Source organism: Hyposmocoma kahamanoa, unplaced genomic scaffold (assembly GCF_003589595.1).
Source record: "Hyposmocoma kahamanoa isolate Upper Pololo Valley unplaced genomic scaffold, ASM358959v1 78, whole genome shotgun sequence".
In the NCBI taxonomy this organism is placed as follows: Eukaryota; Metazoa; Arthropoda; class Insecta; order Lepidoptera; family Cosmopterigidae; genus Hyposmocoma; species Hyposmocoma kahamanoa.
The window spans coordinates 14,390,986-14,418,966 of record NW_020653945.1 but is presented as its reverse complement, the minus strand read 5'-3'; the positions used below and the strand labels follow the sequence as shown (position 1 = coordinate 14,418,966).

General features: G+C 37.3%; 2 protein-coding genes and 1 long non-coding RNA gene across 3 annotated transcripts in view; 2 read left to right on the top strand and 1 right to left on the bottom strand.

Moving 5' to 3' along the window:
• The window catches only part of LOC113232981 (UDP-glucose:glycoprotein glucosyltransferase), a 44,449-nt gene extending 44,222 nt beyond the window's left edge, over positions 1 to 227 (top strand). Inside the window, exon 27 of the mRNA XM_026467908.1 lies at positions 207 to 227. Within this exon, the coding sequence (XP_026323693.1) occupies positions 207 to 212 (6 nt within the window). The 3' untranslated portion in view covers positions 213 to 227. The remainder of the gene's footprint in view (positions 1 to 206) is intronic.
• LOC113232982 (protein Wnt-11-like) lies at positions 25 to 27,655 on the bottom strand. Its single transcript, XM_026467910.1, has 7 exons — positions 27,410 to 27,655; positions 10,844 to 11,079; positions 8,472 to 8,688; positions 7,958 to 8,236; positions 5,532 to 5,694; positions 4,569 to 4,822; positions 25 to 361 (listed from the first exon to the last, which is right to left on the bottom strand). Exons 1-7 carry the CDS (start codon positions 27,481 to 27,483, stop codon positions 184 to 186), a joined length of 1,401 nt encoding a protein of 466 aa, XP_026323695.1. The 5' UTR covers positions 27,484 to 27,655; the 3' UTR covers positions 25 to 183.
• On the top strand, positions 18,732 to 27,962 carry LOC113232985. Its single transcript, XR_003310669.1, has 3 exons — positions 18,732 to 18,827; positions 27,412 to 27,437; positions 27,874 to 27,962. It is a non-coding gene; the product is annotated as an uncharacterized LOC113232985 (long non-coding RNA).
• The last annotated feature ends 19 nt before the right edge of the window (positions 27,963 to 27,981 follow it).

Here is a 27,981-nt window from a genome sequence, read left to right as displayed (position 1 = left end):
CTATTTAGATTTTTTGCCTTTTATTTCACAGGGAAATAATATTCACTGTATTTGTTATTTTAAGTATGCTATGGTATTTCAGTTCATTACAGCTGAGACACATTAGATCATAAAAAAATTTACATACCAAGTGCGGAAAATACACAATCAATCTGAGTCCAGGAAAATAAAAAATAACTAAGTTCAGTTACAGTAATGTTCATCAGTGGTAAGTCGACAAAGCTGGCAGTCGACGCGGCAGCACCAGTGATAGCGGCAATGGCAGCGCTCAAGCTTGCTCGACCGGATCAGGCGACGGCCACGACCGCAGCACAGTCGTCCGCATCCCCCGATTGCATTGCCGAGACTGGCGTTGCATTTTCTAAAAAAAAGGCAAGTGCGATTTTTCCTAAATGCTGTATGTTGGCCTCCATATACCGAACGATTTGTCTTCACGGTCCATTTTTTCAGACTGATCGAAACAACGAATCGACTGTCGTCGGTTAAATGCGTAAACCTTGTTCCTACCGTAAAAGTCTATATTAATGGACTTTTGAGTAGTCACAAAAAACAGAATTGCTAGAAATGATTAATTATGACAATCTATTTACTTTTATAATATTTACTTTTATCTATTTATTTGTACCTTTATTTTATGACTATAAAAGGATGTAAAAATTTTATTTTAAGCTTTAATTGCCCGATATTACGCTTGAAGAGGGATATCTTCCAAAAACGGAGTTACGAGGTTTGTAAATTTAGCCGACGGTTAGTGTATGTTTGTTTGATTTATATTTGCCGACGTTTTGATCGATAGTGTATGTATATGACCTTAACGATTAACTTTAACGCCAAGGGTGTAACGACGGATCGATCTGATTATCGTGACGATTGATCGACACGAGGAAACGTCTATATATCGGAACCGCGTCTAGTTGAATTGGATGGAAAAGGTTGATATTCAAAATCCCCCGTTTTCGAGGTTTAAAACTATAGTGAAATAAAATGTTTACATTATACAGCTTCTACGTATGTACTTCAAATTGCTCTTACAAGTTGCTTCTACCTATGATACTTGAAATAAATACTGACTTTGAGTAGCACTGCAATTGTTGTGGACAGGCGTGTAGCTTACCACTTACTTTCTCAAACTCGTATCTTAAGCACAAAGTAACTGAAACGCAAAAATGCATTTTGTTTTCAGATTTACACGCTGATTCCACATCACAACCCCTAGTTTCTTACTCATTCTTCTCATGGGAATCCTTACGAAAGATGCGAATGAATCATAAGTCAATGGAATGAATAGCAGATTTTCAAATATTATTTATTTACCTATGAAATAAAGATTGAGTTTTTTGTTTTGGACTTTGTGGCGAAAATGTATTGACTATGTTTAGAGGAATTTGTGTTGTCAATAGAGGAATTTACTCTTTTGTTACTCCGCAGCATGGCGAAGGTCTAAATCTGACTTTAATCAAACTTGGATTGTCATGTATGTATATCCGGTCTTTTCACTAACGATCAACGGCGCGCGCTGTCCGGATTTATCAATAAAAAATACTAAGTCTAATCCTGTTGGAGCTTCATATACGCCACGGCGGATAAGTTTCAATTTATATTTCGGCAGAACGGAATGGAAGCGAATTTTTGTAACGACATTGTACATAGCATAATGAACTTTATGTTCTATTGTCGTTATCTATTAGCTTGCCACTCCGTTCCGCCGCAATATAAATTGGGCCTAAGCGTGTACGAGTTCCACGTTTCGTATCTGATAAAAAATGTCTAATACTTTAGTTTAAGCGTCCTTTTTAACCGATTTCAAAAAAAGGAGGAGGTTCTCATTGACTTCACACACGTGAGACTCAGGGTCGTATTCTAGAACTCTACTCAATGCTCAAGTCAGGATCGGAGTATGATTTCAAGCACTGGAAATACGACTCTTAAAGGCAGGGACTTGAGTATGATTTCGAGTGCTTTTAATCCACACTCAAATCCTGATTTGAGCATTGAGTAAATTTCTAGAATACGACAATGAGACACGAGACATTCGACTGTACTTTTTTTTGTATGTATCTTACGCGATACGGCATTTGTGAACCGATTTTGATGATTCTTTTTTTGTTGGAAAGAGTATTAGTCTCTCAGTATTGGTCCCATTTAAATTTGAAGAAAATATTCCACCTCTAAAGGTGGCAAACTCGGGGGATGAATCCGGTTTTGCGCACTTTTCGGTAACCGATTTCAATAGAACTTGGCAAAAAGATGTAATTCTACGAACTTTTGAGGTCTTTTTTTTAGTACTCTGTACTGAGATTATAATAATTTCTCCTTCGAAAAGTCTTGTTCATCATTTAGACAACTGCTCCCTATTATTTGATCTAAGGCTTGTTAGATGTTCCAATCGATTGGACTACGATACGGAAAAGTTTTCCGTTTTCTCATATAAGTTTACCCGTTGAGCCTTTAATTTATAGATTATTTTCGCCGGCGAACATAGTACAAAAACATTTTTCTGTTCCTGTACTCTAATCTGTCAATTATAATTTCCAAACCATATCACAAAGACGCTCTTTTTAGGTCTGAACCAAAATTGTTTCTTCTATGGTACGTGCTACTGAACTGAAAAAATTCATTATAGTTCTGTACGCAAAACTATAATGACTTTCAGAAAAAGAACGTCGTATTTTTGCAAATTAAAAGAGTTTCCTTAAAGGCGCCACTGCGTTTCTAAACAGAATAACGTCACTTATTACGTATTATTACATATTTGTGAAATTATTAAAATTCAATATTTTTTTTATAAAATGTTACATAATAGGTACAAAGGCGTAACCATTTGTCAAAAAAACACAACAGTGTAAAAACAATATAAAATGTCAAATATGACGCTACTCAAACGCTCTACTGCCTCTCTTTCTATTCTATCTAACTGACTTCAAAAGTGGAGGAGGTTTTCAATTCCATTGTATTTTTTTGTGTTGGTTGACTGACCCCCTAACATGTCCAAACCGACCTTTTGTTTCTGAGAGTTATCTTACGTGTTGGACAAATAAAAAAATAAAGCAATTTCAACTTTATTGCATAAGCGATACAGTGGAGTGTTGCTTGAAGATGATCAGCTTATTTTTAAACCAATATTAAATTTCGTCACTTAACGTCCAAGTGAATTGGTCAAGCGGCTTGTTGTATGGACTGCCAATTACAATACCCGTGGTTCGATTCCACGAGCACTATTTTGTTTTAACGTTATATTTTTAAAAGGGTTGATGATGTTGTTATATTTTTAACAGCATTGTTTCACTTTTTAATATTAACGTTGACAAATCACAATATTTGCTCACTAGAAATTGCCTATGGTGGGTGGGTAGATGTTATAAATAAAGCTTAGGGTTGGTTTGGATAGATTAACAAATCACGAAATCGCTCTGCAGTTTACATACGATCGTGTCTTCTGTGATTATGCATTGTTCCATGTTTCGTTCCCATTTATCTATTCAGTTTTAATTACTTTCAAAGTTTTCTTTCTTGTTTTAATATGCCGCGCTTAACGGAATTATTAAAATTACAAATTATTGTTCTGTATGAACAAGACTTACACATTCCTTAGACCTATTCAGATGTTAAAAACAAAAAGTAAAAACAATATGATATAGTCATAGCTAAATAATATTTATTAATGTGACTAGAACCATGCTTGCATCAACTTGCAAAGCAATCTTCATACCGCTAGGCCACGACGGCCTTATTTACTATAGCTGGTTGAAATTTGTATTCTGTATTTAAGTAAAAATTATACGTTAAAGATCAAAGTGGCTTAAAAACTTTCTTACAATGTCATTCACTGATAAGACGACCAGGGAGTTACACCGAAATAAATTTTATGGCTCATGGGTTAAAGATTAAGTTTGTTTAACAATTTTCTCCACATTTTTGTGCTCAGAACGAAAAGGTCGACGAAGTCGGCTTGGGGGTCAAGTATCCTGTGTATATGACTGTACATGTTACGCGATTATTTATGATCCGATTTTGATGATTCTTTATTGTTAAAAAACTTCTTACTTACTTATTGATGATATGGGGTACTTCTTTATTGAGCTCATTTATTTGAAGAAAATATTCCTTCATATTCCTTATTCCTAAATATTCCTTAATGGTAGCGAACTAGGGAATGAATTTAGTTTTGCGCACTTTCCGGTAATCGATTTCAATAAAACTTGGCAAATAGATGTAATTCCACGAAATTTTGGGGTCGGTTTTTTGTAACAAAAAAGTTATAATTATGTTTTGTAGCGTTTGTTTGGCTTTCGTTTGTGTTGTAGTGAATTGTAAACAAACCATTTTTAAATATTGGTTGTGTTGTTTCATTATTATAATTTACTCGTATAAAAAGTATTGTATGCAATCATTACATAATCATATCTTAAAATCTCTACCTAATACTTAGGCCACTCTGCAAAGCGTCGTGGCCTAAACACGGAACTCGACTTAAGGAAATCGTCATTATGCAACCAGCCCTTTATACCAAGTACCAAGTATGCAACGATTGCATAAAATACTATTCTACTTTTATAATAAAACGTTACCTTCCATGGGTGCCAAGTGACCCAGCTGCCGGATCAGGTTCGCAATAATCTGGACTTGGTGTCACATATCTCAGCTTGGGTTTGGCTCTTCGTGCTTGTCGCCTAGGTCTTAATGGCCCTGCTCGCGATGTTTCCACGGCCAATGCCGCAGCCACGCGAGCTATCGGAGGTAGAGAACGCCAGCAGGTTCTGACTGAACAGGAACCTGATACTCCGTGACATGTGCATTTCGTACGCATCCCTGCTGATACCAGCTGAAATTATCATATCTTAGTTTTAGATGTTGATTTGTATTGATTGGAAAATCGGACATTGTAAGATAAAAAATCGATTGCTTTTACTATGTACACGTAATTTTCTTACGACATAAAAAAATAAACTAGCTCTACTCTATTTTCTGTTTGCCTCCAAATGGAGTACGTGGAAGTCTGGAAACAAAGGCTGTTTTGGCAAGTTGGTACCTATTAGTTGTTTTCAGAGATAGAATTTTGGTGTACTAGTGTCGATATTTCTGTTCTACATCCAAACTATAATGGCATTTTTAATATGAATCTCTACAAAATTGTTATACATTTTACATGTAATTTGAAATAAGTTTTAGTCCCCCTTACAAAATCAAGTAGTTCAACTTACAATCAAAATTTTATGTGGGTAATTTTCAGTATTTGTACTACATTTATATTACAGTACTTTTGATGAGTCAGGGCTATTTCAGCACAAACTGTTGCAATTTAGTATGACCAGTACAAAATTGCTGCTTGTATTTGTGCTGAATAAACGTTTTATCTATCTATTGCACGAACACAATTATGTAATACGAAGTTATACATTGAAAGAACTTAAAACAGTATACTTATGCGAACTACCCAAAGAGATATGTCCAGCTCACCTTTAAACAAATTATATGATGAGTCTGTTGGCCAATCTGTTAAGGTACTTAGTAAAACATGATATTGTGTTTACCTTTCTTCCAAAACGGTAATTGATCAAATTGGCAGAAGCGATAAGGGAACGTAGTTGTTCAAGTCGCGTTCGTAAGTCCACTTGCGGGTCGAAGCGTGGGTCGTCTGCAGCCATGCGATACTCAATGTTGCGATAGCGAGATCCTCTGTCTTCATATTCGTATCTGGTGAAACAAAGTCAAAATTTATATTGCTTTCATGTGTTACCTTAGCGACCTTGGCTCGAATTATGTGTCCGGGAGTGTATTTATAATTGTAATAATAAAAGAAAATAAAAACGAATAAATTAAAAATAATAATAGCAAAACAAAAATTGTAACGTAACAGAATAAAATAATCGTCGCAGATAATGCAAGTCCGCGTAAGTGGCCATAGTATTGGCGCGTATCTGCACTAAACCATGTTTTCCAGGAGAGGGATTTAACGCTATTAGTATTATTACTTTGTTATTTCAATGGCTACGAATTTCATTTTTGCACAGTACTCATTAATTTATGTTGTCTACGGACTCATATCAACAAATTCCCGTAAATAACGCTAATTTGTTGGCCACGACATTGACGCGGATTTGATTTGGCCACTAAATTACCGAAATGGAAACTCATTACCCAATGCTAGTTACGCGTAATTGCACTATCCCCGACGTTATAATGGCTTTTGGTGCGGTAGGTACAGTAAGTCGGTATAGTCATTCTACAAAATACTGCTTGTGCCTATAGTAAAATTTTTTTATCAAATGAGCGTTTAGTTGTTTGGTGAATAAATTATATCGGGTAAGGGATGAAATATCCCTATGAATTTTGTTGCAAATTTTAGTAATATTGTAATAGCCATTACAGGTCCTAGCTTCTACATTTGTAATTTCGACCTAGGTATATATGGGTAATATTATAAATTGTACAAAAGCAGAACAATTTGTAGGGTGGGTACAATAGATTCCCTTGTAAAACTTTTTATTAACTTTTTCAATACAATAAACGAAAAAGGCAAATTGGATTCGGAAGTTTCTTGTACACATGGTAACAAAAGTCAGGCTACGCCTACTGTCGCACATTTCAACGGCACACGCTGAACAAAAAAAAAACACGGTACGAGCATAAGTTACTAATGCTTCGAGACTTTATATAGAGACAATTTGTAACTAACAATTTGGCAACCGCGACCATATATTTTTGGTATGCACGAACTTAATATGGGCATTTCTACGACGTACTTAATATCTTAGGTGCATAATTACGCAACAATGTATACAGGTAGATAAATTCTATTCCATTAGTAAATTGGTAAAGCAAGCTTGCAAACCTATTCTAACGTAATGTATTACATGTTTCCGGGGTCGTATGGGTTAAACATTTTAACGTCACTTGCATTTACTACGAAATTAGTTCATAGTCTCTATCCTTTTATAAATCCAATTAATAACTTCATAATTTGAAGTATCATAGGGTTATATCATATGAGATACTTAAATGGCTCGCGGGAAAAACATGTGAAGAAGTTGAGGCACTGCTAGATCGCCACTCTTAAAAACACACACACACACACACACACACACACGCACGCACGCACGCACGCACGCACGCACACTCACTCACACGCACACACAATAAGAGGATTGTAAGGATGTATCATACATTGTAAGTATGTAGTAATATTTTTTATTTTGTTAAGTTGGTTAGTCATGTATATTTTAAAACGTGTAGCTAAGAAAGAGCGGCGCCTCCTGACAGGTTATAAGGAGGTTCCAGACAATATTGTTTAAGAAACCATGTATTATGTCAAATAAAGACTATTACAATTATTATGAGATATTCAAAGAAATACTTAGTAAGGTAATACTATAAATAATATAGTTAATAATATAATTGGATTTCTTTGACGTGTCGCATCTAGCACAAATGCAGAAGGCCGTCTTGCTCGATACGCCACGTATTGTTCGCCGGTTCTTGAACCTGAGTACCTAACCCCGGCGGACTGTGCCATTGCCGGGGTATACCGCCTCTACCATTTAAAAATTCATTCTTTAGGCCATAGTAGAGGCGAGAGTCTAAAATAGATACCCATAATAACAATAATAATAATAAATATATTTTAGGCTACGGTGACGAATACCGAAAGTCAGTACAAATATCTATAACTAAAACACATAGGAGAATTTCGACGACTCTGTAACTGGTCCTGTGGCTCAGATGGTTACAGCAATGCTATGGTGCAGCATGGACGTGGGTTCAAGTCCCACCGGGGCCACGAAAATTTTTCTGTGTGCTTAATCTTGTATTCATAATCGTAATAATATGATCCACAATATGATTATCATGTAGGTAAAATTTTATCTACTTGAAACTTTTGGGCAAATTACGATATCCATCCAATATAAGAGAACAAACGGGTATAAATACATAATCTAATTCAATTATATTACTATACCTTGATCTGAACCTTTTTCTCGTAGGTCTGCCTCGTCGAGGCGACCTTGGCAGTCTCTTCCTCCCTTTGCGTCCTTTTCTTGCTTTTTTGGGAGCTACGCTGGTATTGGCTGGTGCGGGTTGATCATCGACTAATATCACCACAGGAGCGGCAGTAGTGGGTTCCACGGTGGAAGTCGTCGTAGGCTCAGTGCTCGTTGTTTCGAATTCTTCAAATAGGTTCTCTATCTTCCCATCGCGTACGTCTATTTCATGTGTGTCGAGGAATTGTTTTGCGAACCTAGAAATTGTGTTTCACATTCAGACGATTCAACACAAATAGTTGCTATCCTTGAATGTTCCAGGAGGATATATACTTGAAAAGATTGCATTATAAAAGTTTTATAATGAAAATTTTATGTATGGAATTGTCTGGAATATGTAATATAAATGTAGTTCGAATCTCCCTTAGCTTCGATACACAGACTGTCTCTATATCTTTGGCAATCTCACGAGTAAATTCACATTAGTCAAACCTCTCAGCCCACTGGTAATTATCACCGCAGCCGCCCCATTTGAACCTGGCATGTGGTTCAGCGGGAGTCACTTGCGCCTGTCGTGGAGGCCGGGGAGGCGCGCGCGGGGGGGCTGCGCAAGAGCATGCAGCCAACGAGCCCGCGGCGCACGCACGTGCGATCGACCACGCCAGCGCCGCCGCTGACATCGCGTACACGTACGCTTGCTCGCGAGTACCTTTTCGGGTTGACATTGATAAACAAATAGCACAATTTGAAAAATAGAGATAGTACAACAAGAAGACAGATCATATGATTAATAGGCGGTCGTACTTTATCTGTTATAAATTTATTCTAGTGAACTCTAGTTTTTGATGAATGTCTCTCTCGTGTCCGATAAAGCGATTAGAACAATGAAAAATAGCAAACGTTGCGACGAAGAAACATCTAGGCCACAGAATAAACAAAGGGCTATTTATCAAAGCAAAAAAGTATCTTGATGGACATTAAAATTAATCCTTTTTACGGCAATCTAATCACGATAGAGCCCGCACGCGCGTCCTCAGTTTCGCTAAACAATGCCACCGGCTTATCACATACCGGATCGCTGTGTCGGCTTCAGAGCAGACGGCGGAACGCGCGCGGGTGCACTGCTCACGGTTATCGCTGACAACCCCCACCGCACCCCGCATCCAACCCCTGAACTGTGCGCTTGATTCATGCGTGTAATTAAATCTTTTGTCCGTCTCCCAACCCTCACCGCTGATCGCATTGTAAGGCCTTCGATAGCATTCTATACTTAACAAAGATAACTTACGCGGTCTTCTGGAAAAACGTTCGCCTCATCAATAAAGATTTGCGAAGTGATTTAAAACCACTCAGTCGTTGTAAACTTTTGTTACGACCGAAGAAGGACTTAACGATAAGATTACAAAGCATCAATTTTAAAACAGCAAAGTCAAATTATAAGAAGTTTCACTTTTAAGAATGGAAAAACTTTTATACATCTGTAACATTCTGTAACGCCCAAACCGGAAAAACTTTTATTTTCAGGAGCCACTCAAACGTGTTTTTATCACGCTGACTAAAAGTAAAATTAGTTAGAAGCACCTACTTACAGTCATAATGAAATGTTATTTCTATGTTCATTGCCGCAGCCAGCGTAGACGTTACTCGCTTCGCAAAACTTTTAATTAAAATGTATCAAGCCGGGAGTGCTCAAAGATTCCTAACGTTTTTGTTTGTAACCGAGGACGTTCCGTGTCAATTAATTTCCTAAAGTGGAGAGACGCTGAAGTGGCGGCGAAAAACAATGGTCCATATTTCGCAGTCGGCATCCGGTCGGCGAGGCTGCCAACTACAATGTCGCCGACCACGCTGAAACTAGAAAAACTTCCCCATTGTTTGCCTTCTTTTCTATCCCTTCCTAACTTTTAGACAGAGAAAACACTGTCGCAGCCAAAGCAGGCTGATTGTGAACGACGAGAAAATGAATAAAAAGGCGATCGACATGTCTGATAAGGCTACTGTAATTAAGATTCATACAATCTCTTTCAATTAAGCTAAAGCATCTAGAGCTTATTCCATATTAGCTACAAGTGAAAAAAATCTGGCATAATGTTAAATGTGCTTTTGGACTATTGCTCTTTTAGGATCATAACATACCCTTTCCTCGCTTACTAGTTTACGTAAAAGATCAATAAGGTACACATAGTCGGTCGCGTCACGACACGATACTCACGACATAATGATGTACAGCGCACAACGACAGCTCAGCGTGGTTCGTGTCGGTATCGAATTAGGAAATCCTTGCGTGCCGTTTGCGGTTATTTAAATCCTTACCATTGCTTTATAATCGACAACATATTGTGTCCTACACGTGAAATGCAATGTGTTTGAGTAATTCTAACAATGTAATTACAACACGATTTAAATTTAAAACAATTAAAATCTATTTGGGTCTACTAATTTAAATGAGGGAAACAACAGACTCATTTAAAAATTAATTGCCCGCGAAGCGATAAATAAAATGTGGTTGTGACACATAAATAAAAAGAGTCCTCGGTGCGGAACCAACAACCGTCCGTCGCTGGAAGAAAGGGCGCTGTCGTTACGCCGGCCGCACCGACACAATGCCTCGCCACTGATTTAAAAGACTCGACAAACTTGCTTTCCCTTATCTTTCATTATTACCGGGGGTTTGTCCGTCCTAGACAGAACGGCTCTAGCCTGTAGGTACACAGTGTAAAAAACTTTAGCGAAATACATAGGTACAAGAGAGTTTATATGCGAGACGTTTATTGACTAATAAAACCAAGTATGTACCTACATATTCGAATTTTAATCGTCGTTGGTCAATTGCATTGTCAGTAAGTTTTCCAAAATTATTTTACCTGTAAGTAAATCCGGGCTGAACTTGGGTGCTAGCTCGATGGAGGAACAATTCCATCGATCCCCATTGTGCGCGGCGAGACAGGCTGAGCGGGAGAGCCTGGCGGCGGCTGCTACGTGTGGCATGGCAGACGGCTGCCGTCGACAAGCGCGCGCCTGACCGCTCCATAGCGCGCTGCTGCGACGAGCTTCACCGCAATCACTCTCTGTCCAATTACCCTCGCTTTGATATAGAGCTCTGTGTTAAAAGAATAATTGAACTTGTAGGTAGGTATATCTTCCAATTGTCAAGAGCATTAAGTAAATTTATTAAGTTTTTAAAATGTGTATCTTTTTTTGATGCCGATAAAGATAAAAGCCAAATTCCATTTTTAAAATATTTATTGTTTTGTGTTATTAAACGTGACTTAATCGTACATTTATTTGCTACGATAGTATATGTGGGATAAGTGGCAGTGTATCATTGATGTCATTATTTTTTTATGCATTTACTAAGTACTAAGTAATTTGTTTGCCTATATTAGAGAATACATGTACAATAATAGATACATATTATTTTTTAGTTTCTTTTATATCTCGTGGCGTTTCTCCAACGTGGCGCCTCACAGACTCCGGCCGTTGTCCGCGTTGATACGCTTCACACATTTCGTACAAGTAATTAGGAAGGAAGTCTGCTGCCTCACCCTCCCTTCTGCGTAGCACGCGGTACGCTTCACGCAACGTGGGCTTCGGCGTCAGCCGTAATTCTAATTCCACGGCTGAAGGGAAATGAGCTGCCAGAGAATAAACGATTTCCAGATCCGACGGCGGCGGATTTAAATGTTTATAATTATTGACCTTGTGCAAAAAATACTCGGACATGCTCATTTGCGTGCTCCCTTCACCATACTTTCCCAACTTCAAGTCGTACAAAACCGTCTTTTGCCTGTCCTGACCCCAAAACTCTTGTTCGAAAGTGATGTAAAAACTTTCGACATCTTTAAACTCGCTTCTGAAACAGCGTGCCCACATTAGTGGCACTCCATCCAGACACGATATAATAAATGGTAGTTTTTTCTCTTCTGGCATGTTCAGTTCTGAAATGTAATATTTCACTGCTTCTAGAAAGTCCATTGGGTGGGTATCTCCACTGTCATCGAAATGAGGACGTCTGTTTATGGATGCAGATATTAACTCATTAAGGTTATCTGCGGATAACTGTATCAATTGTTTTGTATTACCATTGCTTTCATCGGTTACTTCTATTATTTTTGGGCGACAATCTTGTCGCGGTGTCGAGGGTCTGTTCAGATTGGCATCAGATTTTCCGAGATTGGGAAGAGACATATGGCTACGAAGACGAGATGATGGCAGTGTATCTTGAAAAATGTCTTCTTGACTCTGTGAGAATCGGACACCAAAACCTAACGTGGGTTTGAATATAGAACTTCTGTACAGCATTGGCTCCTCTTTTTTCGGCAATGGTCCCTCCTCCGGTATTTTATCTTTGCCAACGTTAGTAGATATTCTATCAACCATCTCTGAAAGATTTGTTACTGAAGACTTGATTTGACGCAAGTCAACGAACAAACTCATTTTCGGCCGCAGCAATATCAGCTTAACTTTTTGTGATCATATTTTGTAGCGTGACTGTAACAAAACGTTTAATATTTTATTGATTTATACAACCAAAACACGTGAGTTTTCCTTTGACGTTGCATGGCATATCTAGATTTTAATTACTGCATAACATACTTACTACTTACATGATCTATTATATGAATGTCTATTTTGAATTCTTCTTTTCAATTATCTGTTTTATGCATTAAAAGCATCAACTGCATTTACAATTTGATTTATGTACGAAACAAGTGTGCAGAGTGCAAAATATAAGTCATCGAGAGTGAGATGTGCGTGTGTTGGCAAGTTGGTAGGCAAGGGAGCTTACGTGCGATGGCGGCGGGCGGGCAAGCGGTACTACCCGTGCCGGCTGAGGGATGTCGTACTAGCCTTACTTTTTATAAACAGCTTACGATACAATAACTGGGTTACCGTAGAATATTAAATTTCATTGACGTTTTATCGTGACAAGCTTTCAAGGACAGCGTTACCTCCGTTTCCAATATTGCGAAAGGACTCTGGGAGGTTTGCTTGAGTCAGTACAACAATTGCGTAACTAAACGATTTGTTATATTGTTGTTCACCTATCGCAAAGTCGTAGCTGGTTTGTCATCTAAAGAGTGTTGAGCATTAGGAGCGAGTGCAGCCCGTTGTCATAGCGAGCTTACTTATGAGATTCAATTTTCTATTTTGCAGTATATTGTGGTGGGATCGCTCGGGCTGTAAGCTCATTGTTAATGCATTACTTCCGTGACAGGCAACGGCTGGCTTGCAAAAATAATAAATTTTGTAAAAAGTTTCCCTAGCAGTAACCGCGCTGAATGTATATATACTTTTAGTCCAAAACAGTGAATGCTATTTTTATTCAACTCTGCGCTCTACATATACTCGTTTTTTTTTGGAACAAAATAACAAGCAAAGTAGTTCGCCTAATAAGACTTTACAAATCCCCTGATTTTATTGGCGTTAGATATGCAATGCAGTATGCACTTTACTGCTAATCCATTTGTAAAGTTCAGAATGGGGCCGGTTTTGCCGTCAGGCTGGATGGGGAAGTCGGATATTGTTGCATTTTCTATTAATAATTGCTTTGTTTCGCTCGAAAGCTGATATCCGTGTAATGCCAGGGGATCAACACGCGACGTCACATCAACAGTCACGGCCGGGTGATGTGCGGGGGCTACAGACTATACCAGGGTTAGAAATAGAATAAGCTATAAATGTGGCAATTTTCTGTATTCGCTCATTTTAATGTAACTACTAAGTTTCTAGTAAATAGATGCATGTTTTGTCAAAATTCCAAGACCGTGCATGTTGCAGCATACTCAGGCTTAAGAAGCTTTTTTATATTTTAACTTTAAACACTTTGTAACGTAAACATGTTCTCCTTTAATGCAACATGCTACCGTTATTATCTGCTCTACTGAGTACTAATATTGTTACCGTATTCGCTACCGTTCTTGTGCTTGAATGTCCTTAATCCTCGCATTCTCTGGCACGAACGGTACCGCAACGCTGAAACGGCGCAATAGCAATTGACTCCGGACATCGAGTCATGGTGCTACGAGCACAAAGCTCCCGTAGCCGTGTCTCCATTATGGTTAATTCATGTGAAATGTAATTGTTCCGCTGCGGACCCGGTGGCGGGAACATTATCGCATTCGTCACGCCGCACACGTGTTCCTACGATCTAATAATATAATTCCCGTATCAAATTTTACACGTCTATCTCGATCTAGTAGACAAAGAACAACGCAGAGGGGCGAGGGGATCCGCTTTGTTGTAACTGGTTGCCACATAAAAGACCACCGACCTTTCGGAGGTTTGCCTTTGTGTTTTGAATGTAGATAATTTTAAAATAGACCTTCAAATTTATTGTACAATGTATTTTTTAGTTTCTCACACACAAATTGGGGATGTTCCGAATGGGTAATAATAATGTGGTGTTCTTGTTTGCGTGATCTAAAGAGATGTTACGAGCAGATATCGGTTCTAAGTTAGCGAAATTATTTAAAATTATTACGCACCACAAATTATATGATAAGCGAACCGCGAAATGTTTCTGAACGATATTTAAATGCCTGGTTCTAAAATTGTAAGCGTGAAAATTCATTTTAAAAACCTCATTTAAACCCTCGGTTAGCAAAAACACGTTACGGAGAGCAATACAGCTGACGCGGCTGCAGCGCCGGCGCTGATTCCGGTTTAATGATGATTAAATGCTGTATGATTGTCGCGCCGTGCGTGCCGGCCGGCGTGCAACGAACAAGGGGACTTTAAAGAAAAATTTCAAACGTGACTTTCTTGCGGGGCGGTATAACACAAACGGGGGTGACGTCGGTAGTTACACGCCGTTTTAGTTGGTAACCCTCAAATCAGCAACGAGTACACAACCCTTGCGCGAAAACCTATATTTAGAAAAAAAAAGCAAATAGCAAAATTCTTCACAAATGTTTTAAAATAATAATATGTCTTATTAAAATAGGTTTTCTCAAAATTGCGAAAGTTGTACCATAATTATACCTTATACGCCGACAACAAAACGTCGAATCATTTCCAAGCCCCCATCCCGTCATTGCATGATCTTTGTTAGTAACTTGCTGTGGCAATTTGGCTGCAATTAGGTATATTACCGAAAGAAATGTCAATTTGTTACAATCAGTGGCAAAGGGCCGACTCCCGTCGCGTCACTGCAAGTCTTCATGGCTCATTACATCGAGGACAATGATACTCTAATTATGAACCATTCGACACACGCATGTACAATCACTGACTGTTAATAATAAAGATAGACGACTTCAATTTACTGAATAGAGGCATAAATACGACAACATTAATCCGAGTACCGGGAACGCGATAACCTAATTGTTATGGGAGCTTTATCTTTTGTATAATAGATTTTCACGAGCTAGCGAATTAGAATTCTAAATAGGAGAATAAAATTATATACATTTTCAAGTAAGTAAGTAAGTAAGTTAATTTTTTTAGGTTCAATACAAGTATACACTTTACAAAATTTTTCGGTTATCCTAAGTTAATAACTTATTCATTTAATCGAACTCACTATTCTAACTTACATGTTTGTTTTTATAAATACATAGATAACCAAGTTTAGAGTTAAGAAGTGTATCTTTTTTTAATTACTATTAAAACAACATTACTCGTTAGATAACACTTCGATATGAAGGATGCGTTACGCGTGCAAGCTATTGCAAAGCGGGCATATTTCGCTGGTATTGCTATAATTACCGCTGTAATTTCCAATGTATATTCAAAACACGTGGCTGCAGATCCCATTCCTGATTTAAATCTAGGGAAATGTATCCATCAAGGAGGAAGCCGGAATAATTGAAACAAATGCTGGGATTACTCAACAAATTGTCCAATACAACGGCAATTTGTCTAAGTCTCTGCGTTGAAATGAACAATTGTAACATTTTATTGGTATAAATTTATGTTTTGTAGTGGTGACTAGCACCGTAGTCAGTTACGCTTTGAGCAAGATCCAATTATGTACGAAATTGCCTTTATATATTACTTTATGTACGTACAAAGAATTCCCTGTAATTTGATTACCAGAGCAATGGAATTCACTCTGGGGCACTTTCCAGAACTCCCCGACCAGAACCAATTAAAAAGTCCATTTCCCAAATTGGTCCTACGGGGAGTCGAACCCGGAACCTCCGCACCCAGCGCCCACAATGTAAGCCGTCAGGCTATCGAGGTCATCAAATGTGATGACCTCGGTAGCCTAACACAGTGAACTTAAAAAAAACAAAGAATACTTGAAACTTAAGACTAAGCTTGAAACGCTTCAAGTGTTCTGGTTCAACATGACGAATAGTACCTACTTTAGTACTTGGCGACAAGCCACTGGCTTATTTATATTCTATTATTTCCTCATAACTCAAAGCTAAAACAGATGGTTTCGCATCAAGACCAATATCGCTTGCCTTATTTCTGCTTTATTTGCTATATCTGAAAGACTTGTTTAGTCTGAGTAAAACATATACACCATTAAATTTTGTCAGGTTAATCTTATGCGGATGCCGCGGATTTACATTCTGAAATTCATTTCGAAATGTCTCACTTACGAACAGGAATTAAATTAATATATTATGGTTGTTGAGTATATTAATTTTGATTTTGTAATCGTTCAAGTTACATTGTAAGAGTACCTACATATTATACTTATCTAGTTTTTAGGTTTTCGCCATTATTACACATAGAAAATGAAACTATTTTTTCAGATCTAAATCGCGTATAGGTATAAGTGTTTTCAAACAAACGTCGGGGCTGTCACTTGGTATTATAAAAAAAATACAATATTGTGTGTTCGTTTTGGCCAAAGGCCATGTTTTGGCTGAATTTGTAACGTCAAATATCATGAAAATATTTCGACTACTTACTACTTAATACACAAGGATCGTTCGAGTGTTATTTTACAAGCCACAAAAGGACCTTCGAGTGTGATCGTGCCTTATCTCCAACAGGGGCCACTACCGTCATATAGCACGTCCGAAATTGGCAAAATACGTAGGTATTAAATGCCCAATTAAATGCAATGCAAAAAACGGGCATAGAATCTTTCGAGTGCAGTAAGTGGAAGGAAAATAATATGTTATAACAACAAAATGAAATAAAATTATTCGCTAAGTATAAAAAACTTTTGGTATGTAAATTCGCCTTTCTTAATTTGAATTTTTCTCTTTGTTTCCACTTACTTGATCCAACAACAAAATATAAAATGACCTTTAACTGACAATTATTCTTTATTAAACAATAATTACAAAAGAAAAAGAAAATTAGTATCGAGTGTGGCCCTCTTGCCGAGATAACTTCTGCAATTCTTTGTGACATGCTTTGAATGAGGTTTTTTATGATTTCTTGTGGAATAAGCTCAAATTCAGCCGTAATAACAGTTTTGAGCTTTCGGATATTCTAAGGGATATATTCGTATCGTATCGTATTCTAGAACTCTACTCAATACTCAAATCAGGACTTGAGTATGATTCAAAGCATTAGAAATCATACTCAAGTCCTTGCCATTAGGGTCGTATTTCCAGTGCTTGAAATCATACTCAAGTCTGCACAAATCCTGACTTGAGCATTGAGTACAGTTCTGGAATACGACCCTAAGAGGCTGGATGTACAGCGCTAATATGGCGCTTTAGAATGTCCAACAGATGCTTAATAAGATTGAGCCTCGGTCAGGTAGGCATCTACTTTATCCGCAAGGTGATGTTGAGCATTATCGTCCATAAAGATAGCGTTGGTTGTGCGTGGGATTAGGATTTTCGTGGTATAATCGTTGTATATTGACAAAACGAACTTTGTACGGTCTAAGGAAATCACGGCTGCCCAAAATATAACAGACCCTCCACCGTACGACGTAATTCTTCCGAAAAATACATAACGCTTCTCTCCGGGTTTTCTCATCGCTATGCGACGTCGATCCTTACCAAACAAGGAGATGCCTACTCCACTCCACGGAGGTCCATGTCTCACAACCTTGCTATTAGAAGCCCTCAGAATAATTTACGCCTCAGACGTTTCCTCCTTCTAGTAGAAGTCTACTTCTTCGAGATTGTTTTGATGTCTGTGTAGGTGGTCTTCCGGTTTCATAAAGATTGGCTTTTAAAACTGGAAGACCACCTACACAATTTATTTCTCTAGCCAGGGCTGGTAGGTAAAGGTGAAAAAACTGGGTGACGAAATACTTTCATACATTTGTCATAGATGGCGCTACAGCTGAAATGACATTGAAAACCAAATACAAAGATCCGACAACAAGCACATAGAAAAATTCTTGAGGTCCGCTGTTTCGTTCCGCGGCTTAATTGGCATAGGGTCTGGCACGGTTTGCTAGGAGACGTCGGTTTGAATCCGGCTGGATCGAAGGAATTTTTTCTAAGTGTTCGATCTTTGTATTAATAACTAGTGGAGTAATTTCACAAAAAATAATTGAATATCAGTTCAATAATAATTAAATTTGACATAATTGAGTATGGACAACTACTTTGTTTAATTTTCCCTGTTTTTAGAAATGTATAAAAGTTTTATCAACGTGTTAGGTTTTTGTACACTTTCGCCATAGAATACATAGAGAATGTATTTTAAAAGGCACATCAACTGATGAATTATATTAACCAACAGGCTATTCGCACGATTTGAATTTCACATAGCAGGTATTGTTTCCTTTTTATTGCAGTAATAATATAGGTGTCTAGCGGAAAGTCCGCGCGTGAGTCAGTCAACGCCAGACAGCGCGCCGCCCCTCGCTCCGCTACCCGCCCGCGCCGCCACTATGCGCTAATTACGAATTCGTCTCTAGCCAGAGACGTACCGTAGTTATCCTTCGTAGCTTTTAGCGCCCCTACGAGAAAGGTATGTAGCGCCCTACACATATTGGTAATCAGTTACCGAATCGTTGTCATAATTATCTATATAAGAGTAGAGATTGACTTACGTATATTAAAAATGAATCCCCAAATGAACATTTTTTAACTAAGTTTCTGCTAGATATATTGCTAATTTCGATTAAGATTTCTTTGTCTTGAAGTGACTTTGACAGCGTACTCCAAAATAGCAGTTATATTAGACCTTACAATGGGGGCTAGTATCCAAACTACAATCCGTTGATTTTTTTATGCTACCAAGTGGTGGGACGAACAAATCGTGGTGGTAAGTGACATGCAGTTGCAGTGTCACTCAGAGCTTATAATCGCAAAGACCTGAGGAGCACCGCCACAGCGCCCATCACGCTAAGACAAGTTCACAAATACCACGTGCCTGTAATTTCACCCGTCAAAACCGGAACACAGCAATGCTAGTATTTGACGGCAGAAATAGGTAAGGTAGCAGTACTTTCCTGGACGAATTATTTCACAAGGAGCTCTACTACTACTAAATCTACTAATACATCCATTACTTACTTTAATCGTCGCGGACTCAAATGACTTTCGCCCCTTGAACTTCAGCAAAAAATACATCAAGTCTATGCTAACGTCCTCTGTGTGGCGATTTTATGTGCGACAAACGCTACCTAATACGGCACTGTATCTAGTACTCCTAAACTGCAATAACGCAAATAATTGCGTTATTGCAGTGTAAATAATTCAAGCATTATGTTCGTTCATCTGTTCATCCAATGGAATTGGCGATAATAATGTGGTTTTTATTAGATTTTGAAACACTTCACACGTACTACTCTGTTTCTCCTTATATCTATACGTAGACATTTGTCTACTCATTTGGAACGTCCTCCAAAATTTTTTAAATAAAATATTTTTTTTTAATAAATATAGTTTGGAAATCCAAAAATTTCAACCACTAGTTTTTTATTTTATTAGCTAGGTATCATTACTTAAATTATTACCCAATAGATTTGTTAATTTGTATAAAATTTACCGTTAAATATACCAATTTTAATATTCAGTATAGCATGAAGCTTTCCTTATTTACTAATTTGCAACAGCCAAATCCGACTGCTGGTAATAACGTATATACCTACGTATACATACTTACTTAAGTTTTGGTGTTTTGTTGGTGGAACTACAGTGAAACTTTTAAGTAAGTAGATGTTTCACAGGAAAACTGAACTTAATAAAGTTATTTAGCTGCTAAGAATATTAATCGCAAGCCTGTCAAAAGAATACGAAGTTTCAAAAATTTACATTTGAATGGAACTTAATTATTCGTTTTAGTTCATTTAAAATTGTAATGATACTATAAATATACATACTCTATCGAAATAAGTTGAATAATGAGGCACACATCAAAGAGTGCGTCGATACGCTTGAGCAAGAAGAACAAAATAAGAGCTGAACGACAGCAAGGATGTAAGTAATTTATGAATTTGCGAGGACAAAGTGAACATTGGCGGGTAAATAAGAAGCTTGAGCACGGCCGGCGCGGATAAATTCGTGTCAGATCAAATGAATCGTGCTACAGCGATTTGTTGCACTTATTGCGCGCTCCTTCGCAAAAAAAAAAACCAGTTGAAGAATGAAGTCGTTAGTTTCGACGAAAGATTTATTGCGAAAACACTAAACCGCACAATACTGTGAGAATTAAAAGCTATTTGTAGAAATGTAGAATCAATGAAAGCCAGACTCTAACGTTATTTCTCAGGTTATTTACACTTATATACGTTTCTACCACCTTACCTATTTCCGCCGCCAAGCAGTAATGTGAGCATTACTGCGTTCGGGTTTAGAGAAGTAGGGGTGCTGGTGAAATTACAGGCACATGGGATTTGTCAACTTTTTCTCAGGGTGACGGGCGTAGTGGCAGTGCCCATAAGATCTTTGCGATTTAAAGCTTTGAATAGCACTGCAACTGTTATGGATAGGCGTGTCGCTTACCACCAGTAGCGCGACTTGCTCGTCTCGTCACTTGCTATTATAAAAAAAACTACGCTTTGTATTTTTAAATTATTTTCAGTATTGTCTAAATGTACGCTTGGTACACTCGGTTAATTTTATACCTGCAGGACATGAATCTAAATTAATTTAAAGTTACAGTCAAACACGGCAAAGTTGGGCCTCTCGAAGCCCTTTACATTCACCGAAGTGGACTCCGCGCTCGGCTTACTTGTGGGCTTTCACTGAAGTTTACTTTTGTACAAATAGCGCTAGTACAAACATAAATAGGGCTGAGCCCACAAAAAGAATTACCGCAATCACATTTTATTGCAACACGTTTTCGCTCTAAACGAAAAGAGCAAAACAGCCTTCGTCGCGTAGAAAATATAAAATCTAAAGAAATGTGTGTCCAACACACCGCAATAAAATAAATCTGGCAAAGTGGCTCGTATTTCACCTTCGTCCGCAGGCATATCACGGCGTAACTACGTAGCTAGGACGAGGGAATTCAATAAAAATCACAATCGTAAAAACTAAGACGGGTAGCCATATAAAAATACCTAAGAAAGCATTAAGAGCCGTCCCCTAATAATAGATCCCGCCAGATGCACGGGACGGCCGCCTGGAAAAGTCACAGTGGGAACTCGAGCGAAGGAAATTATTTTTTTCGGTCTGCCACACACGGCCCTTGCTAACTCAGCGAAAACTGAGCCCGCTCTTCTCACGGGAATCACTTAGTCGAGGATGCTCCACACTGAGGTCGGAACTGTAATAGTTTTATGGGAACATATTAGTTCGCGCAGGCAGAAGGTGTAATTTACTTACCTGCAAAAGGTGAAGATGTCTGACCCAAGTTTTGCCCTTAAAGCAAATCTTTGCCATAAAGGTAATGATGCGTCATAACAACATACCATAGGAATTCGAGGCGATTGGTAAACGAGAAAGTGCTGGACACTGTTGGCTCATATCGTAAACAAGCGGACAAACATACTTATTAGACGGAGGCATTATTCAGATTCTTTTATTGGTCGTAAACTTTTAATACACGTCGTTTGTCATCATTATTTTTATGAATTGTGATTGAAAATGTCCACTTTGAATTAATTAGGGATTTGTAAGATTGATTGCAGTCTTTTTGTTCTTCAATGTTCTCATTTTTTTTCCATTTTCTCTATGTTATTCTTATTTATACCATTGTTCTTAGATTGCGTGTCGCGTTCATAATCAGCACGTCCTGGGATTTCACGCTAATTCCGCCAATTAATTTGTCAGCCGAGCAAATCAATTAATTATACGCTGGTTCGGTCTATTCAATTATATTCTTATATATCGAGCCTAATATTACATACGACATACTCGTAGTTTACTAATCACGTAGTGTGTGATATCCATTTAAACCGCAAAATCGTATTTAAAAGTCTTTTGTAATTTTAATGTATACACTGTAAAATATCGTATTACGTACAAACTAATTCCCCAGAATAAGTCTTATATAAATTACCTATTAAACTTCTTCTTTTCATAAATCTTGAGACTTAATTAGTCAAACATCACACACAAAGTGAAATTTAATAAACTCTCTCGTTCTCTCTTTTACTACAGGTAGATTTCCGCCGCTCTATAAAATTAAAGTACGCCGGGAGGGCTGTTAAATCTATCAAAGAATCCAGACTGACAGGTTTATATTAAAAGGGAAGTTTTAACTTTAAATAAAGTTTAAGCCGTTAATTTAGACGACTGACAGCTTCAAAAGGTTTTAAGTTTTCGTGTGCTAAGAATGGTTTATAGTTAAATACATTCTAGGATAGGTATAAAATATTTGTGATCATTCGGCAAAAATTTCGCCAAAAGAAAATAAACAATAATCATAAAGAAGAAGAAAAAGCAACATTACAAATTGTTACTTGCTTGAAAACCCTCTTAAAAATACTCAGAATAGATTTAACCAATCCATCACGGGTATTACGACGTAATCCTAAAGGGATTAATTTTTACGATTTCCTCTCTTTATAACTCTAAAAATTAAAAACAATATTTCACCGTCCTCATTTCGTAATAAGAGCTTAAAATGTGTGTAAATATCATGGGATAATTATGAACGTTACGTGGAATTTGTGCAAATTGGCAGGTCCGACGGCAGTTCGGATTTCCTACTTATTTCCGGGTTGTAATCTGGGCAAATAACTGCGGGTTGCAACAACGCCGGTCATTAGCGCAGTGTTCAATTAGGGAGCGCATCGGATGAACTGGGGAGAACTTTACATGGAATGCCACACTTTGGGCCTGCACGAAATTTATTATATTATACAGAATATTATTGACACAGCTAGTCACCACATTATGCTACTTCTTTGTTACTGAAGTCGTAGTTGAGTCTACCCTTTACTCAGATTGTGTAATTTAATATGTACCAGACAACCACACCAAGTGCCTGGTTTCAAACGAGGGAATTCCCTGTACTATGAGTACCAGAGCAACGGAATTCTGGCTCACTTCCCAGAACACCCAAACCAGGTTATTTTCCCAAATTGGTCCTATTGGGAATCGAACATTGTGGGCATTGAGCCCTAAATCTTTAGGCCACCGACGTCGCCTAACTTTAAACACAAATAGTATTTTGTTACTTGTTAGAAAAATATGTCAAGTGCGGTCATGTGACAGAATCAAGAATATCTGTTAACGACGTGGTTTGAAAGAGGATGCAGCGACAAACATAGGAAATGGTATGCTGAGGTGGTTTGGGCACAAGGAGCGGATGAATGGATGTAGATTAACGAAAGAAATATATAAAGCTACAGTGGAAGGCATGGTTGGAAGAGGACGGACACGAAGAACACTCTCAGATCAAATTGAAAGTGTTCTTAAAAAGGATGAGGTGTGTAATGAGAAGAATAAGATACTATACATATATGAAAATATTGATGAATGTAAGTGACGCAAGAGAGGATCGTGCTAAGTGGCGATAGTCTCTGCCTATCCCAAAGGGAATCTAAGAGCGTGAGTATACAAGGTGGCCGAGAGAGAAGTGATGTCCAAAAGTAAAATTTAGGTCCCTCATATTGAGGGGTATCCGAATTACTCCCATGTATGTTCCGCGATTTATCGTAGTTTTCGAGTTATGATATTTTTAATAGATTTATGGAAATTTTCAACCAGATCGGCTAAAAAAATTTTTTTTCTATTTGTAGAAGGTTTGGGCTTGGAGATTTTGTTTTGTAACTATCTGTACGAATTGTACTTTCACGCATAAAATAATCAGCATCGTAAGATCAATGGAAGCCACGAAAGTTTTGATCTAAAGCGGAGAATTCACGTTCGAGTGAGTCAGCTTTAAATTTTCAACTTTCAATTAAAAATCTAAAAATGTAATTCTATAGTTCCTAGGTAACTTTAAAAACCGCTAGACTCTTGATTTTGATAAGAATACAAAAAAGTAGTACTTAATAGGCCATTGTAATCTGGAATCAGCCTTCAAAGATACTGAGATGGACAATTCCTGAAATAGTGATTTGATTAAAAAAAAATTAATTATTGCCTCTTTTGTCGTTCTTAAGGCTAGTTAGTTGTTTCAAAATGTTGTAGTGATTGTTTGTAATGGACATAAATAATTGATTGGTAATAAATAACAATAATCTACACGCAAAATAGGCGCCTTGACGTCGAGTTGCGGACACCAGCCCGTTACACCAACTATCAAGTAATCAACAATAATAATAAAAATTAATTATGACAAAATATACTTAAGGTAATAAAAATAAACTAAAGCTTAAACTAACAAAAAATAACTTAAGCTAATAAAACTAACTAAACTTAGCTTTGGTAAGAAAAAGTTTTTTTTTTGTCTAAATTTTTTCTTTTTTTTTAATTGAGTTAATAAAACACAGTTGATGAAAGTACAAATATTTTCAAAAATTGGTAGGCAGTAAATTCTTACTTATTTAGTATATTTAAAGCCATTCATAAATTGGTTGTGCAATCGTATTCGACTAAATGATTTGAGTTTGTATTTACCGATTGAATTAGGATTTGTCATTCACTTGACCGTATATCTAGGTGCGGTGTTTAAACGCATCGCTAAATATTGATTTTCTATGGACGAAGTTAAAATGAATTTCTTGATGAACCCGATGAGGGTTAATAACAAAATTCCTTATTCTTCGCAATAACTGCTCGCGAAGATTTTGTATACATGTTTGGTTAGGTAGTATTTTGATTTAACTGGCTAGATTTTATTAATATTTAGGATTGAATTGTGAAACAATTTGTTTTTTAGATATGCACTTCGTATTCCAATGGCAGGTAAAAAATCGTGGTAGCGTAAGGATTTGACCTACTGCCTCTCAGGCAGAGGCCGTCGAATCCGGGCTCGCACCTCCGAGTGTCTCGGAATTGATGTGGGAAACTTAATTTGAAATTACCATGAGCTTATCGGTGAAGGAAAACATGTTGATGAAACCTGCACGTTGAAGAAGTTAACAACCCTCGGAAAACGTGTGAAGTCACCACCACCATTCCGCAAGAATGTTCTGGGCTTTTCCTGTGTCCCAAGACTCTGCATACTATGATAAGTACAGTCACGTTAGCGATATATTTTGGCAGTCGCTGCACAAATTTCGTTATAGTATTATATTAAACCTTAATTAATTTTTTTTCCCCCATCTAGTTTGATACTGTCCAAGACCCTTGTTCACTTGTATTTATTGTTTTTGTTTGTATTACTTTAATTTAAAAAATTAAGTTGTTGTTTTTAAATTCAACTTAATTAACATTTACGTTGTTTTTGCAAGCTGTGTTCATTCCTAAGTAGTTGTGTAATTTAGATAAAATTTTCACCAAATTAAATTTATAGTATGTTACATTATAATAATCGTAAATGAACCAATAAAGTAAAAAAAATCCCGAACCCGCATTGGCGACGTCGCATCGCAGAAATCTACGAGCTCGCACGACGCATTGCAAGAATTTGCGAATTGCTTCGCATCGCGCATTCCTGCGATGTTAATCTTCTTTGTGTTTTTTTCCGTGCTTTCTTATCAATAACAGCAGTACAACACTCTATTTATGATCCATGTCGCTACCTAGTTTAAAAATTACGTTCAGTACGGTTGATGATCGTCGAAGGAATGGTTACCCGAACCATGCAGTGAGATGCCTTGCCGCACGAAATCGCATCGCAGCAATTCGCGTCGTAGTTTTCTGCGTTGCGAATTCGCATCGAGCCGATTCACAGTTTTGTGTTTCGACCCTTAGGCCTAAATCCTCGCCTGAGTACCCGATAGTGTTACCTATAATTGGGTTATATATGATGACGATGAATGGCAGGTCAAAGGCGCAAAGTAAACGTATAACAAAATCACACCAACGTCATGAAACGAAACACAAGAAGCCTAAAAATTATTGCAGTACATCTATAGAAAACCCGTAAGCTTTTACCATCAGACGTTATGTCAGATTTCAAAGTTATCTGTCTTCATTAGAGCGATGTTTAATGAGTATCTGCAAGCAACCTGCGCGAATAGAAAGTTGCAGGTGAATAGTTGATTTAAAGTTATTTACCTAGGTTAGACTTCTTAAACGTCGTGTGGTAACGCTATTACGTAATAGTAAATAGTATTGCAAAAGTAGCTGTTAATACATTACAGTATAACTTACGTAAAATTAATTTTGCTGTTTGTGTATACAAAAAAAGTTTGTATAGAAGATCAAATAAATATTGTGAACTAGTAGCACGTAGCGCACCGTTAATTTTATTATCTTGGTAAAAAAATTAGAAGAATTTCCGACATAAGGGTCACAACCCTTTTTCGCTTTGAAACGTCGATATTATCAGGAATCTATAAAAATATCGAAAATTAAGTTAATTAGTTAACTTTTCAAAGCTGAACATTAAATTTACTACTTACTTTCTGCATCAATATGTTGCCTTAGAATTTCCTAAAAACGAAGGATATCATCTAAATAATATATAAATCTAAATAAATATTGACTATTTTTTTAAATGGGCCCGCCTAGAAGTGTTGTTGGGCAGACAGGGTCGTTTGAACAAATATTCTGACAATAGCACAGCATTGCTTATTAGTGCCATTCTTACAGGTTTAATTTGTTTATCCTGTTAGATATTAGTTCGTATTCCTTCGGACTTGATGCAAATTAAGGGGCATTAGCTTTTTGTGTGATGTAGGTAATATGTAAGCCCCGGTTAGTGGAGATTTTACTTGAGACCGTTTTAATGGCTTTAGCTGAAGTCCATTATGATTTATTAATCGTTAGAGTAATTTAATATATTTTATGTCAATAATTAAAAAACGTTTCTAAATATTTTCTGGAAATAGGTAATTTTCATATACTTTTTTTGTATTAATTTGTAATAATTTGAATTTGTAAACGTAAGAATGTATAAAATGTATAGTTATATTACCTATATAATGTACTCTATGTATGAATGTACATTATATTTATACAAATTTAAAGTTTTTATAAAATGTTATGTTAAAATTATAATCTCAGGTAAAAAATTTAGTAGAATCCATATTAAGTATGCTAAATCAATTTTATTGATAATAAATATCAAATGTGCTAATTTTTTGTTCAAATCATACTTACAGCCATCGAATCGCCTCACTGGACTCCGGTAAGAACACAAAGAACAAAACCAAGAACACAAAGAAACAGCGCATCACAAAATTAAAGTTTTCACGTTTAAAAACTTTTAAAAAATTATATGGAAAATGAATAAAAATTCAAAAGGAAGCGCGCGAATTATTTGGCGGGAAAATATCGCGAGTCGTTTCGGGGAGAGTCGAAATGAGCGTGGTGAGCGCGCTCGGGGTGCGTCTGCGACAGAATGCAGGCGGCAGCAGAACGCGGTCAGTGGTCAGGCGGCGTCGGCGGACAACACAGAGCGCGCCGCCGCCAACGCTGACCCGTCAAAGATGAGATGACGCCTTTTATGTTACCGATAATATTTGCATTTCAGTACTTTTATAAATATTGTTCACGAGCATATTACAGACAAAAAAATATTTCTTGTTTGTCGATATTATTGTTCAATATAATAACGCATTCAGGGTGCTGATGGGGCTTCCGTGGAGGTGTAGTGCATCGGGGATGTTTGCCGAGGCTCAGATGGACGTTTCATGGCCATCATGAGGAAAAGGTGTGCATCTGTGCTAAGG

What these genes read in the sequence shown, in the direction of transcription:
- LOC113232982 (XM_026467910.1), bottom strand. Translation starts at nt 27,483, where the DNA reads ATGCGCTGTTTCTTTGTGTTCTTGGTTTTGTTCTTTGTGTTCTTACCG. An exon ending in AATTACCAGTGGGCTGAGAG is followed by an intron (nt 8,237 to 8,471) that starts GTTTGACTAATG and finishes CACAATTTCTAG; the next exon opens with GTTCGCAAAACAATTCCTCG. An exon ending in TCACTTGGCACCCATGGAAG is followed by an intron (nt 362 to 4,568) that starts GTAACGTTTTAT and finishes CCTTTTTTTTAG; the next exon opens with AAAATGCAACGCCAGTCTCG.